At 52.6% G+C, this 13732-nt stretch overlaps 1 protein-coding gene across 1 annotated transcript; it reads left to right on the forward strand.

Moving 5' to 3' along the window:
• Positions 1-1228: 1228 nt before the first annotated feature.
• PTGES (prostaglandin E synthase) lies at positions 1229-13732 on the forward strand. The gene is made up of 3 exons (XM_081236375.1): positions 1229-1522; positions 4883-4965; positions 13156-13732. Exons 1-3 carry the CDS (start codon positions 1394-1396, stop codon positions 13403-13405), a joined length of 462 nt encoding a protein of 153 aa, XP_081092501.1. The 5' UTR covers positions 1229-1393; the 3' UTR covers positions 13406-13732.

A 13732-nucleotide genomic window follows, 5' to 3' on the forward strand; every position in this document is an offset into this window, starting at 1 on the left:
GCTTCGTGTGTCTTTTGCCTCAACACCCACCAAGAGGGGAACCCAGTTTTCAGGTAACAAGACTGACACTGCTGTCCCTCTGGGCAGGTCCAAGTTTGGAGTGGGCACCGGAAACTGATTTTTCCCTCTTCCCCACTTCCTCAGGGTGCCCCTGCAAGCAGGAGCAAGCCATGCTGGCAAAACTAAAGGGATAAGATCCCTGCCTCTACCGAGGTCCCACCCCAAACCTGGGGAAGGGGGCCAAGGGGAGGAGAGGACACAACAGGGTGAGGATTTTGAAGCAAGGGATTCAAAGGGATCACAAGCTGTTGATGCTTTCTATCGAAGAGCTGGCTCTTCTGGGAAGTTCCTGTAATGAACAATGAAACCATTTGCCTGGGAGTCTCCTGGAAAATAAAGTGATACTAAAAAAGACAGTAGATCACTGTGCTAGTTTCCTACAGTTGCTGTAACAAATGAACACAAATTTAGTGGCATAAAACAACACACACCTGCTATCTCACTCACAGTTCTGGAGGCCAGAAGTCCAAAATCAATTTCGGTGGGCTAAAGTGGGGGTATCCACAAGGCTGGTTCCGGGGGAGAATTTGTCTCCTTGCGTTGTCCAGCTCCTAGAGGCCACCTGCGTTTTCTGGTGCACCTTCCTTTCACCTTCAAGGCTAGCAGTGTAGCATCTTCTCTCCTCTCTGACCTCTGCTGTCTCCACATCTTTTCTCCCCCTAATTCTACCGCCTCTGTCTTAGGAGGACCCTTCTGATTTAACTGCATTCACAGAGAATCCAGGATAATCTCTCCATTTTAAGACATTTACTAAGTCCTTGCAAAGGCCCTTTGCCATGTTCTGTAACATATTCACAGGCTCTGGAGATTGGGATGTAGACATCTTTGGGGGTGTGGCGGGGGGAGCACTATTCAGCAAAGTCACATCAATGTAGGTCTGGCTGTGGCTCAAGTGTCCAGGCTGAATGTGGGGACAGGTAGCTTGGTTCTCACACCCTGACCCTCAGGGCAGTGGTCACAGATCAGTGACTCTGCCACCCGTGGAAGTCCTGCCAGGCTCCTGGCTTTGTTGCACGCCCTGAAGACAGGCACTGCCATACACCCCCGACTTGACAGATTGAGGAAACTGATTAGAAAGTGTTTAAGGATTTGCCAGGGAGGGGTGGGGCGGGGCCCGGGGCCCGATCGGGACCCCCCCACCCCGGCTCTCTGCTTCTCCCAGCATCTGGGGGCAGAAGTTGCGGCTGCTGGGAGGTGGGCGGGTGCCGAGTGCAGACAAGCCTCCCGTGTGCTCTCCGCGCCCCTCCCTCCTCTCGGAGACGGAGCCACGCGCCCGAGCTCGCAGCCGCTCGCTGTCTTTCCCGGAGCTGCCGCCGCTGCTGCCACCGCCGAGATGCCTCCCCCCGGCCTGGAGCTGATGAGCGGCCGGGTGCTCCCGGCCTTCCTGCTGTGCAGCACGCTGCTCGTCATCAAGATGTACGTGGTGGCCATCATCACGGGCCAAGTGAGGCTTCGGAAGAAGGTACGCGCCGCCCTCGGGGACCCCAGCCCTGCGTGCGCTCCCTTCTCCCGCCGCCGGGAAGGTTGGGGACGGGACCCTTGGCCCAGATGTTTTCGGGGCCAGAGTTTGAGCGAGCGGGCTCGGGACCAGGTGCCTCTCCCAGCCCTTTGGGATGGCTTCTCTGCGGCCCTTGGTTTCAGCGGGGCCCGCACCTCCTTTTCCTCTGTTTTAAGAGCATTTACCATTTGCTGTGCCACCAGGTGAGTTTTCTCGGCACAGCAAGACTCCACGAGTCCCACTGAGCTCTGCCGGCGGCTCCGAGAGAAGCAGGTCCCAGAGGGTGGAGTGAGGCAGCTTTCAGCCTCCGTCCGACCTGGCGGCTTCCCGCACCGGAGATCTGACGTTTGGGTGGGGTGGGAACCGGCAGAACAGGAGCCCAGAGAAGCCTCTAAGTGGAAATTCCCAGCTCGCCCGGCAAGGTCGCTCCCAAACCCACCGCAGCCTCCCTCCAGAGGCCAGGTCTCAGCCAGGCTTCGCTGAAGTGCTCGGGGAGGAATTTCCCCCACCGATCCGCCAGTCCGAGTCCTGGAGCCAAAACAGCAATAAAGACGCCAAGATCTGAGCCGGTGGGGGCGGGCGGGGGGAGGGGGGAGCAGGGGGGCGGGTGGACCTGTTCCTGGGCGGCCGCTAGCCCGCGGGGCAGCCAGAGCCAGGAAAGCGGCAGCAGCCGTCCTGTTAGACATAGAGAAGCCCAGGGGTACCGCTGATTATCCCCCCCAGGTATTTCAGAAAAGAGTTGTTTCCGACCGTGCCCCTTTGTCCAGTTCCAAGGCAAGGCCAAGGCCGGCTCCCACGTCGTGCCATGCGGGGGGTGGACACTGGGGAGAGGAAAGTTGCTCACCAGCAGGGCTCAGCAGGTACGGGCAGGACTGAAGGCAGGGCAGCTCCCCAGGTGAAAGAACTCCCAAAGCAGAGGCACACGGATCAAGCTGACTTCTCCCTGCCCTGGCGCATCCTGGGATGCAAGATACAGGCACCCAGCGGGGACAGCTGCGGTCACCCATTGAATCCTTCTATGGAGCGTTTAATCCCCACCACCTCCCCACCACCGCGGGGTGGGGCCGTATTCAGCTTGTCATCCACTTGAGGAACCTGAACTCAAAGAGGAGACATCTCTTGTGAAGGCCACACAAGAGGATTTGAGCCCAGGTGCCCAGCTCTGAAGCCCACACCCTGCCATGGTGGGGATGGGGTTCTCACCAGGGCCGTGCAGGGCCCAGAGCTTTTCTTTTAATGGCAATTAGGGAAGGAAGAGGCAAACCTGTTGGGGTGCCTGTCTGCCGGGTCAGTAGGGAGTGGCAGAAGGAAACCTCCCCTTGGGCTGTCTCAGGTTCTCCCTACACTAGAAATTTCCCTCTCATTCATTCAGTCTGGGAGGAGCTGGGGGAGCCACACCGTGGGGAGGTGACGGATGCCTGGGGAGGTGACGGATGCGGGCTCTGGCTCCTCCACCCATTAGCCTCGGGACCATGGGCAAGTCTGAGAGCTTGATTTCCTTGTTTGTAAACTGAGGATGGTCACAGCAGTGCCAGGAGAATACAGCGCCTGGCACGGAGCAAATGCCCCACCAGTGTTAGTCTTCATTACTTATTAACAATTGGAATTGACATGACAGGCCATAGATCTCTTGGTGGGAGTGCATCCTGAGTCCCGGCCCTGGCCCCGGCTAGAGGCAGGGCTTATGCTTCTGACGCTGGGGCTTTATCCCATCTGCACTGCTGCTGGCTCCTGGCCAGGCCAACTTGTATTCATGCTGTCTTCAGGGGTGAGCAAGCCCATGGACTGTGGACACCCAAGACAGCTGCCCACTGAATGCCGAGACCCTGTGAAAGGTGTCACAGGCCCACGGACTCTGCAGGGCGATCAGAATTGGTGATTCCATGACTTAAGGGCCAGCAGAGAAGAATTCTGGGCGTTGGGGATTCTTGATCGTGACAGGCGCTGCATTCACCTCTGGGCTGGAGCAGGGGCAGACCCACCAAGCAGGACAAAAAAACCCCCAGCACTTGGGGACAGATATCTCAAGGGCTCATGAATCAGAAACAGCAGGATCTGCAATTTAGAAAACGTGCTACAGAGATTCAGGTTTGCTGTGGGGTTGGTGGGGCTGGCTGGCTGGCTGCCCGCAGGGAACAGGGCAGCAAGAGTGTTGGGTGTGACCTCCAATGACCTGAGTGTGACCTCAAGTCCCTGTTTTGCACTGACAATTCACCGAGGGAGCGCCCTCCTGGCGCTGTGCTGGGGCGTCTCCACTTCTCTCCTTTGCTCTTCGTGTGGTAGATGAACCTCATTTGATCTGGAATTCACAGATGAGGAAGCTGAGACCCAGGGAAGTTCAGAAACCTGCAGTTAGTCGGTGTGGAGCTGAGTTTCTCACCGGGACCTGTCAAGACCCTCTTATTGCTCTTAGTTCAAAGTTGAAATTCTTAGGGTCCTGCCTCCAGGACCCCTGCTGACCCCTGCAACTTTATCTTGGAACTCTGTCCCTTGCTGTCTATGCTCCAGCCATGCTGGTTTTTCATTCTTCATACATGCTCTTCTTCTGACCCCAGGGCCTTTGCACATGCTGTTCCGTATGCTATTGTTATAACCCTCCCTTCTTCTGGTTAATGTTGATGCATCCTTCAAGCCTCAGCTTTACTGTCACTGCCTCAGCGAAGCCTTCTCTGATCCCCAGCCTTGGTTGGGTCTCCTGTGAACTTTCTCAAAGCAAACCCAGTCTTCTGTTTCTTAACACTCACCGCCTGGTCTTCCCTGGTTCATTGGCAATTCCCTCATTACACTGTGAGCTTCACAAGAGCAGAGATAGGAGGGCCTTTTTCTTAGTCTTTTCAGGCTGCTATACAACAAAATGCCAGAGACTGGGTGGCTTATCAGCAACAAAAATTTATTTCTCACAGTTCTGGAAGCTGGGAAGTCCAAGGTCAAGGAACCGGCAGAGGTGGTGTCTGATGAGGGCCTACTTTCTGGTCCATAGATGGCTATGTCCTTGCTGGGTCCTCACATGGCAAAGGGGCGAGGCAGCTCTCTGGGGTCTTCTTATAAGAGTGCTAATCTCATTCAAGAGAGCTCCACCCTTATGACCTAACTGCCTCCTTCAAAGCATCACACTGAGGGTTAGGCTTCAACATAGGAAATTTGCAGGGACAGAAACATTTAATCCATAGCAGCCTTGTTCACGGTGAGTGCCCAGCACTTCGCACACAGTAAGAGTTCACGGATGCTGGTGAATGGACACGTATGTGCCTGCATCGCCGCAGACTAGTCAACTGGGCCGTCCATCTCATGAACAGTAATTCTCAGCTGATGTATTCCATCCAGGCTTTTGCCAACCCTGAGGATGCTCAGAGACACGGAGGCCTCCAGTATTGCCGGAGCGACCCGGATGTGGAACGTTGTCTCAGGCAAGTACCACTGGCCCTCGGCCTGGTCACAGCCTGTCCTTTCGGGCCCTCTTCTGAACACGGGGGCGTTGGAGGATGCCCAGGGGGCCTAGGTCTTCTGCTTTCCAGATCCTCTTAGACTGTTTTCATTTATTCATTGATTTAATTTCTAGTTACTCGTGGAAAAGTAATATGTACTTGTGGCTCAGGATGACAAAGTTAGAAAAGGCTATTCAGTGCAATTTCAGTCTCTCTCCCACCTCTGACCTGCAGGTCCTGCCCAGATCTGCTCACCAGAGGCCAGTGCTGTTACCAATGTCTTATGCATCTTCTCCGAGACACTTTTCCTGCATTTACAACACACACGCTATGCTTTTTCCTTTTTACCCCCAAAGGATCACTCTTTACCCACTGATTTATACTGTCCTTTTTTCACATAACAGAAATTGTTTTATATCAGCCCATAGAGGGGCCTCGTTCATTACATTGGCACTGTAGTATTTACACCATTTCTCTATTAAATAGATGGTCTGTGGCTGATCCAACCACTTACCCTCCAATGGCATTTAGGCTGTTCTAAGTCTTTCTGTGTTATGAACAGAGTGCATCAAAACTTCTTTCACTTTCCTTTGTGCGTCAGTGTGAGCAAAACGGCAGGTTGCAATAAAATGGTAAGAAATACTGTCAAATGGTACACAAATCTAGTCCCACAACTGGTGTGTGAGATGTGTCTCCGACCCTGCTAACTCTGTATCCACTTTTGGGTGGACTCTTGCCAACATGATGGGTGAAAATGTACATCACATTTCAGTTTTACTTTGCATTTCTTTTTTTTTTTTTTTTTTTTTGGCTGTGCTGTGCAGCTTATGGGATTTTAGTTCCCTGACCAGAGATTGAACTCAGGCCCTCAGCAGTGCGAGCACGGAGTCCAAACCACTGGACTGGCAGGGAATTCCCTACTTTGCATTTCTGAGTGAAGTTGAACATTTTTTCATATGCTTAGCATCCCCCAGTCAATCAAAAGCAATTTTTCTTATTATAAAACTCAGAACTATCCATTGCAAGCAATTTGGTTAATATTGAAAATACATAGAGCAAAAAGGGGAAAACCACTCACAATTCTAGTCACCGTTAACATGTTCATATATCTCCTCTTTGTCGTCTGTCTAAATATTTTTCGTAATACTAGGTGTGCATTGTACACCCAACTGGGCGTTCTGATTTTTTTTCAGTTCATTATTTCATAAGCACTTTCCATGTCAGTAATGACTACTCAAAAAGTGATTCTTAAAAAGGGACGCAGAGGGAGTTCCCTGGCGGTGCAGTGGTTGGGACTTGGCGCTTTCACTGACATGGCCCAGGTGCAATCCCTGATCAGGGAACTGAGATCCACAAGCCACATGTGGGGCCATAAATAAATAAATAAATAAAGGCTGTGTAAAATTCCATCAGAGACTAAATGTTAATTTCACGTAGCCAGTCTCAGTGGTGGGTATTTTGGCAGTTTCCTCTCTGCTGTTTTATTTATTTATTTATTTTTTTGCGGTACGGACCCAGCTGCTCTGCGGCATGTGGGATCTTCCCGGACCGGGGCACGAACCCATGTCCCCTGCACTAGCAGGCGGACTCCCAACCACTGTGCCACCAGGGAAGCCCCCTCTCTGCTGTTTTATACTGATGGGCTGGAGAACCAGGAGGAAGCGCTCCCAGGGGATGGGGGTTGTCAGCAGGCGTGGGATGGGTCTGGGGAGGATGGGTAGCTGGATAGGAGTGAGAAAGACACAAGCCCTCACCTAGTTCTTGTCACATTCCCATGAATCACCGGCAGAAATGGGTGGGACCAAGTAGTATAAATAATAGAGATTCTTTTATTTTTCTTGGCCATTGAACATAACACGTACTTGTGGTTTTTAAAAATTACAGAAATGTGTAATGTAGAAAGTGAAATTCATTGCTCTTTCATCCTTTCTAATGTAACTACGGTATATAGTCCTTCTTACGAGGTCCATCCATCCATCCATCTATCCGTTCATTCAACGTTCAACGAGCACTGACTATGTGCTAGCTACTGTGCTAAGCACTCGTTGTACTTTGGTGAACAAAAGCCTCACCCTCATGCAACCTGGTTGGCATGACTCTCCTGGCCAGTGGAGAAGGATGTGATGAGTAGCAGGGCAGCCGGTTGCCAAGCCAGCTCAGAGCAGCCACCCAGAGGAGTGTTCGGCTTCTCCCAAGGGGTGAGAGGTCTGTGTAGCAAAACTTGTGTCACTTGTGGCACAGGGGTGGTTACATAGGGTCATGAACGCTTCGTTTTTATTGGCTGCAACCATACCAGGGAGAGACCACACACCTGTGTGGTGCCATGATGTCTCCACCCACCCAATACAATTCTCATTTCTGAACAAAAGGACATGTCATCTACAGTGCTGATACTGAAATAACTGAAATTCAATTTTCAGCACTTTTTTTTTTTGGCTGTACCACATAGCTTGTGGGATCTTAGTTCCCCAACCAGGGATCAAACCCGGGCCCCCCCGGCAATGAAAACACCCCAGTCTTAACCACTGGACCACCAGGGAATTCCCCAATTCAACACTTTTATTTTTTTAATTAATTAATTAATTAATTAATTAATTATTTTTGGCTGTGTTGGGTCCTCGTTGCTGCGTGTGGGCTTTCTCTAGTTGCGGTGAGTGGGGGCTACTCTTCGTTGTGGTGCACGGGCTTCTCATTGCAGTGGCTTCTCTTGTTGTGGAGCACGGGCTCTAGGTGCACGGGCTCAGTAGTTGTGGTGCATGGACTTAGCTGCTCCATGGCAGGTGGGATCTTCCTGGACCAGGGCTCGAACCTGTGTCCCCTGCATTGGCAGGCGGATTCTATCTATCTATCTATCTATTTATTTATTTATGGCTGTGTTGGGTCTTCATTGCTGCGTGCGGGCTTTCTCTAGTTGCAGCGAGCGGGGGCTACTCTTCGATGCAGTGCATGGGCTTCTCATTGGGGTGGCTTCTCTTGTTGTGGAGCATGGGCTGTAGGCACACGGGCTCAGTAGTTGTGGCGCATGGGCTTAGCTGCTCCGCAGCATGTGGGATCTTCCCGGACCAGGGCTTGAACCCGTGTCCCCTGCATTGGCAGGCAGATTCTTAACCACTGTGCCACCAGGGAAGTCCCTGAATTTTATTTTATTTATTTTTTATACAGCAGGTTCTTATTAGTTATCCATTTTATACATATTAGTGTATACATGTCAATCTCAATCTCCCAATTCATCCACCACCACCACCCACCCACGCCGCTTTCCCCCCTTGGTGTCCACATGTTTGTTCTCTACATCTGTGTCTCTATTTCTGCCCTGCCAACCGGTTCATCTGTACCATTTTTCTAGGTTCCACATATATGCGTTAATATACGACATTTGTTTTTCTCTTTCTGACTTACTTCACTCTGTAGGACAGTCTCTAGATCCATCCATGTCTCTACAAATGACCCAATTTCATTCCTTTTTATGACTGAGTAATATTCCATTGTATATATGTACCACATCTTCTTTATCCATTCGTCTGTTGATGGGCATTTAGGTTGCTTCCATGACCTGACTATCGTAAACAGTGCCCAATTCGGCACTTTTTTTAAAAAAATTATTTATTTATTTATTTATTTTTGCGGTACGCGGGCCTCTCACTGTTGTGGCCTCTCCTGTTGCGGAGCACAGGCTCCGGACGTGCAGGCTCAGCAGCCATGGATCACGGACCCAGCCGCTCTGCGGCATGTGGGATCCTCCCGGACCAGGGCACAAGCCCGTGTCCCCTGCATCGGCAGGCGGACTCTCAACCACTGCGCCACCAGGGAAGCCCCGCAATTCAGCACCGTTTGAGCACCTCTTAGCTAATAATGTCTTATATTCATTCGGTGAGTGTTGTTGGTGACCTGCCATGTACTGTTAATTACTGGGGCTTACTATGGCAGACCTGGGGGTTCCTGGGGCCCCAGGGCTCCTGTTGACTTTGCATAACATCATGGAACCTCGAGGGTGCAGAGAATCACACATCCTGCCATCCGCTACCGGAGAACTGGCTGGAACCTGACAGGAGATGCCCTGGAAGCAGAAGTGAGTTAAATATTAGACCAGAGGTTTTAGTGCAACCAGGGCCGCCTTCTGCACAAACAGGAAAGCACTTTGGTCTCAGTTCTTGGAGCACAGATCTGCCTTGCAGATTAGCACAGGCTGGAACCCAAATGTGAGCCCAGCTCTGGGAGAGGTCAGGAACCAGGTTTCAAGGAAAATGATGAAACCCAGCCACATCCTTTTAGTGATACCTAACGAAGTCTCCCGGCAAGGTATGTTTGGGCCAGATTCTGAGTTTATGTGAATACAACTTCAGTGGGGCTGGTGGGGGTGTGTGTCTCTGAGTGGTCCCGAGGAAGGAAGACAAACACTTGACCCAAACTTTGGGATATTTCTGATTATTTGGAATGTGGTGTGGAGACTTAATCTCAGTGAACTGGTTTGTCAGGAGATTGGGTCACAAAATCTCAGCCCTAGAAGTCTTTTAAGACCCCATCCAAACACATTATTTTGTGGATGGTGAACAGAGGTCCAGAGACAGAGACTTGCCCGAGGCCAGGGGTCTAACGAGCACCCTTGGGGAGGTGCGAGGCTAGCAGCCTCGCACCATAAAATGTTCATTAATTTGGCCTGGGCATCTGAGGGCGCTGGGAGTCTGGCAAAACCAAGAGCTGAAATTAGCTTTAACAGTCATGTCCAGGACAGGGCTGGTGGTGATGGTGACGATGACAAAGAAGATGGCAGCTAAATTGGGGCAAACCTAACCCGTGCCAGGCAGTGTTCTAAGCACTTTATAGGAACCAACCCACTCTGCCTCCCAATATAGGCTTCCAAGGGCGGCACTAGCATCTATAGAGGAAGAAGCAGGTTTGCCAAGGCCACATCGCTCCTGATGGCTAAGCTGCCATTGAGCCCAGGCCATCTGATATGGGCTCTCCTCTCCTTTCAAGAATGCGGTTTGGGCTTCCCTGGTGGCGCAGTGGTTGAGAGTCCGCCTGCCGATGCAGGGGACACAGGTTCGTGCCCCGGTCCAGGGGGATCCCACATGCCGCGGAGTGGCTGGGCCCGTGATCCATGGCCGCTGAGCCTGCGCGTCCGGAGCCTGTGCTCCGCAACGGGAGAGGCCACAACAGTGAGAGGCCCACGTACCGGAAAAAAAAAAAAAGAACGCGGTTTAACTCTATTTTATAACCTGCCTTTAAAACTAAGCAGGCTTCATCTCATATCAAACCTGAATTCAAGGAAATCACCTGTGCAGATGGAGAGCCTGGGGAGGGGAGAGGAGAGAGCTAGTGGGGCTGCCAGCAGCTGTCCCTGCCCAGGAGGCCTGGGGGGAACTGTAGGGCTCTCTCCGCAGTCCTGTCACCTGATGCAGTAAAATGCAGCCGGTGCTGCAGTGTCTGTTGACGGGAGAGGCAGGCCTAATGCTGCAGGAAGCCATGCAAGTCCAGTCTAGCGGGAATTTGCTCTGAGTGCCTTTTACCTTAAAAAACTGCTTATTAGTGGAATGACACATTTTGCCCAAGCATCTCTCTGGTACGTGACTCCCTCCATGTCTCTCGATTCGGATCCTGGGGTAGGGATGGAGGGGAGGAGAGGAATGAGTTTTCTTGGCATCATGCCTGTCCTTGGCACCACTTGTGGCTTCGTGGGGGCCCCACTGCAGTTTTCAATGTACTGGGGGTGGGGACTGGGCACCCCAGGGGCTGAGGGGCTTTCTCAGCTCCCAGCCACCTCTCCTCCCTCAAAGGTGACCTCTGAATCCTCTAGTCCCAGTTGCTGGAGGCAGGAGGTAGGGCTGCCCCTCCCATCTTTACTCTTCTTCTCTGCCTGGTGTCCCCCTACTACTTTCCCTCACCTGTGCTTTGGGGTCTGGCCAACGATCCTCTTAACAGCTTTCTAAAAAGTGACTCACTCTTAGAACGTAAATACATTCTTTAAGGAGAAGTGTCTCATTGAATGGGTTTCACACGCTAGTTACCCTTTTTCTGAAACTTTCCGAGAAATATACAACATGACAAAAATACTCCCAGCCGGCACCATCTCATGAGTCAACCTGTGGGAGGAAGACCACATTCTAGGACACACTGACAATGTAAAATTGGTTTTCCAAGGTGTCTGTCTCATAGCATGTTAGGGGATGCTGGTGCACACAGATTTATCTCCATAGCATGGGGTGATTTTAGAGCAACAGTTGCTGCCTCTTCCCCAGTAAGGTAAGACACTTGCTCGATTGAGGAATTGAAATGGCCCCAGTCCTCAGGTTCCCCCTGTTCATCCCTGTAGCCAAGATCCGGCCAGGGCCTGCTTCTCTCACATGGACATCCGGCGGTATTTCCCCCAGCTGGTGAGACCTGCCCTGCTGTAGACTTGCTTTCCCTGGGGCTGCGTCCCAAGGTCAAGCTTTGGGAATAAAGGAGAAGGAAGACTCATGTTGGCTCCAGGTTATGGGGACATAGACAGCAACTGCTGTGTCCTGAGTTTGACCTAAGATCCAGGCCCTGCTGGGTTTACGGGAGCTTTTGTACACTCAGATTGAATTCCAGACCCCTTACCCTGCTTCATGAGGCCCCTCTCCCCCTCTTATCTGGTCTCACTCCCTCTTATGTGCCACACTCCAGCCACATGGGTCACTTTTCTGAGCCTCGAACACGCAATGCTCATTCCCACCTCAGGGCCTTTGCACGTGGCCATCCTTCTCCCTGGAGAGTTCTTCCCCTGCGCAGATGGCCTCTCATCATTCAGGCTTCAGTACAATGTCTCCTTCCCTGACTACACCCACCCTAGTCATGCCACAGAGACCCCTGCAGCCCTGGGTTGCTAAGTGCTCCTCCTCTCTGCCCTGCCCAATTCCTAGCATCCACATACCCTGGCCCTTGCCTGAGGTCCTTGCAAGTGGCAGGGAAGAGGAGGACTCTGCGGCAGGTCCCCACACAGGGGCTGCTGGGCTGGGCTGGGCTTGGCCCGTTGGTGCAGCGTTGGTGAAATGCACTCCAGCTGGAAGGCTTGGAGAAGGGGCTTCAGTTCTAGAAGCGTCCCCATGCCTCACACATGTGCCCTGTCCTTGGGGGAGGTCACGGCCCAGGCACCGCGTTCCTGTTTATTTGCGCCTCCAACACGCCATCTCTGGCTTTGGTCATTTGCTCAGTCTCTAATTTATGGGACTTGACCTCCCCACCCTCCACAGAGGAAGCTGCCCGTTAGCAAGAGTCATGGAAAATGTGAACCAACTCTTAGCAAAAGTGGATGAGTTTTCTTTGTTGGTCATTTTTTTATGGCAGGGTTATACACAGCCGCCCCTCCCCACCACCACCACATATACTCACACACTTGATTATTTTAAACAAAGAAAGAAGCAGGATAGCGCGGATAAAACAGAGCTTCGCTGCTGTCCGGCGATTGGCTGGCTCCAGTGAGTGCAAGTCGTTCTTATTATCCCTGAGAGGAGGAAGGGTTTGCTTAGATTTAGGGGCAGAATAAGACAGAGCCAGGTGTGGATTTCAGATGCATGTTCTTAGCCCATCCCGCTGGGGAGAGCCCAGGAACCTGCATTTGGAAGGAGGACGGCCTCAGAAAAGCCCTGCCTTGGTGGTAAAGAGCACGGGCCGGGGAGTTTCCTGGTGGTCTAGTGGTTAGGATTTGGCGCTTTCACTACTGTGGCCCGGGTTCAATTCCTGGTCAGGGAACTGAGATCCTGCAAGCCATGCGGCGTGGCCAAAATTAAAAAAAATAAATAAAAGAGCAGGGGCTGGAGGCAGACCTAGGCTCCACCCCAGCTCTCACTCAACCCCACTGAGCCCCACGTTTCCTGCCTGGTGTCCAAGGCCAGAGGGGAAGATAGGGGAGACCGTGGCAGAGGCTGCGTCTTGGCGAGCCCTGGGGTCGGTAAGAAAACCAACCAGCAGCCCTGCGTGGCTCCCGGTCTGCTAACAGGGCTTCACTTTCTGAGCCGCTCACAGGCACAAGCTTGGAGTCACCGTCGCCCCTGCCTCTGGGGTATCTCCTTGTCTTGGCCATGATGGACGTGAGTCTGGCACCCCCGAGATGGTCCCCAGGGGTGTGGGGCCTTTCGGGGCGGAGGGTCTCAGCTTCCAGGACATTCTCAAAGCCGACTCCTGGCTGACTGCACCCCCTTGCCTTCCCAGAGCCCACCGGAATGACATGGAGACCATCTACCCTTTCCTGTTCCTGGGCTTCGTCTACTCCTTCTTGGAGCCTGACCCCTTCGTTGCCTGGATGCACTTCCTGGTCGTCTTCCTAGGCCGCATGGTGCACACCGTGGCCTACCTGGGGAAGCTGCGGGCGCCCACCCGCTCTCTGGCCTACACCCTGGCCCAGCTCCCCTGCGCCTCCATGGCCCTGCAGATTGTCTGGGAAGCAGCTCGCCACCTGTGACCAGCCGCTGACACTTCCTCGGCCACCAGACCCCTGGCCACGAGCCACCGGGAGACCAGGTGCCCCTCTGAGATTGTGATAGGCCCCGGAGCCTGGTTTCCTGGCAACCAGCTGGATTCCGGGGTGAAGCCACCGATTGGAACTGTTTATAGAGACCGGTTGTCACAAATGATAGAAAATCCTTCCACTTAAAGAACAGAGCATGAAAAATATCCCTCCCTCTTCCTCCCCAAGTCTGGGAAGGGCGAGCAGAGACTCGGTTCAGGTTTCTGAACCTAACGACCCTCTGAATCCAGGGCTGTAATAAATAAGGACTTCTCACCTCCA

The sequence above is a fragment of the Mesoplodon bidens genome, assembly GCF_964165515.1.
Source record: "Mesoplodon bidens genome assembly, chromosome: 6".
In the NCBI taxonomy this organism is placed as follows: Eukaryota; Metazoa; Chordata; class Mammalia; order Artiodactyla; family Ziphiidae; genus Mesoplodon; species Mesoplodon bidens.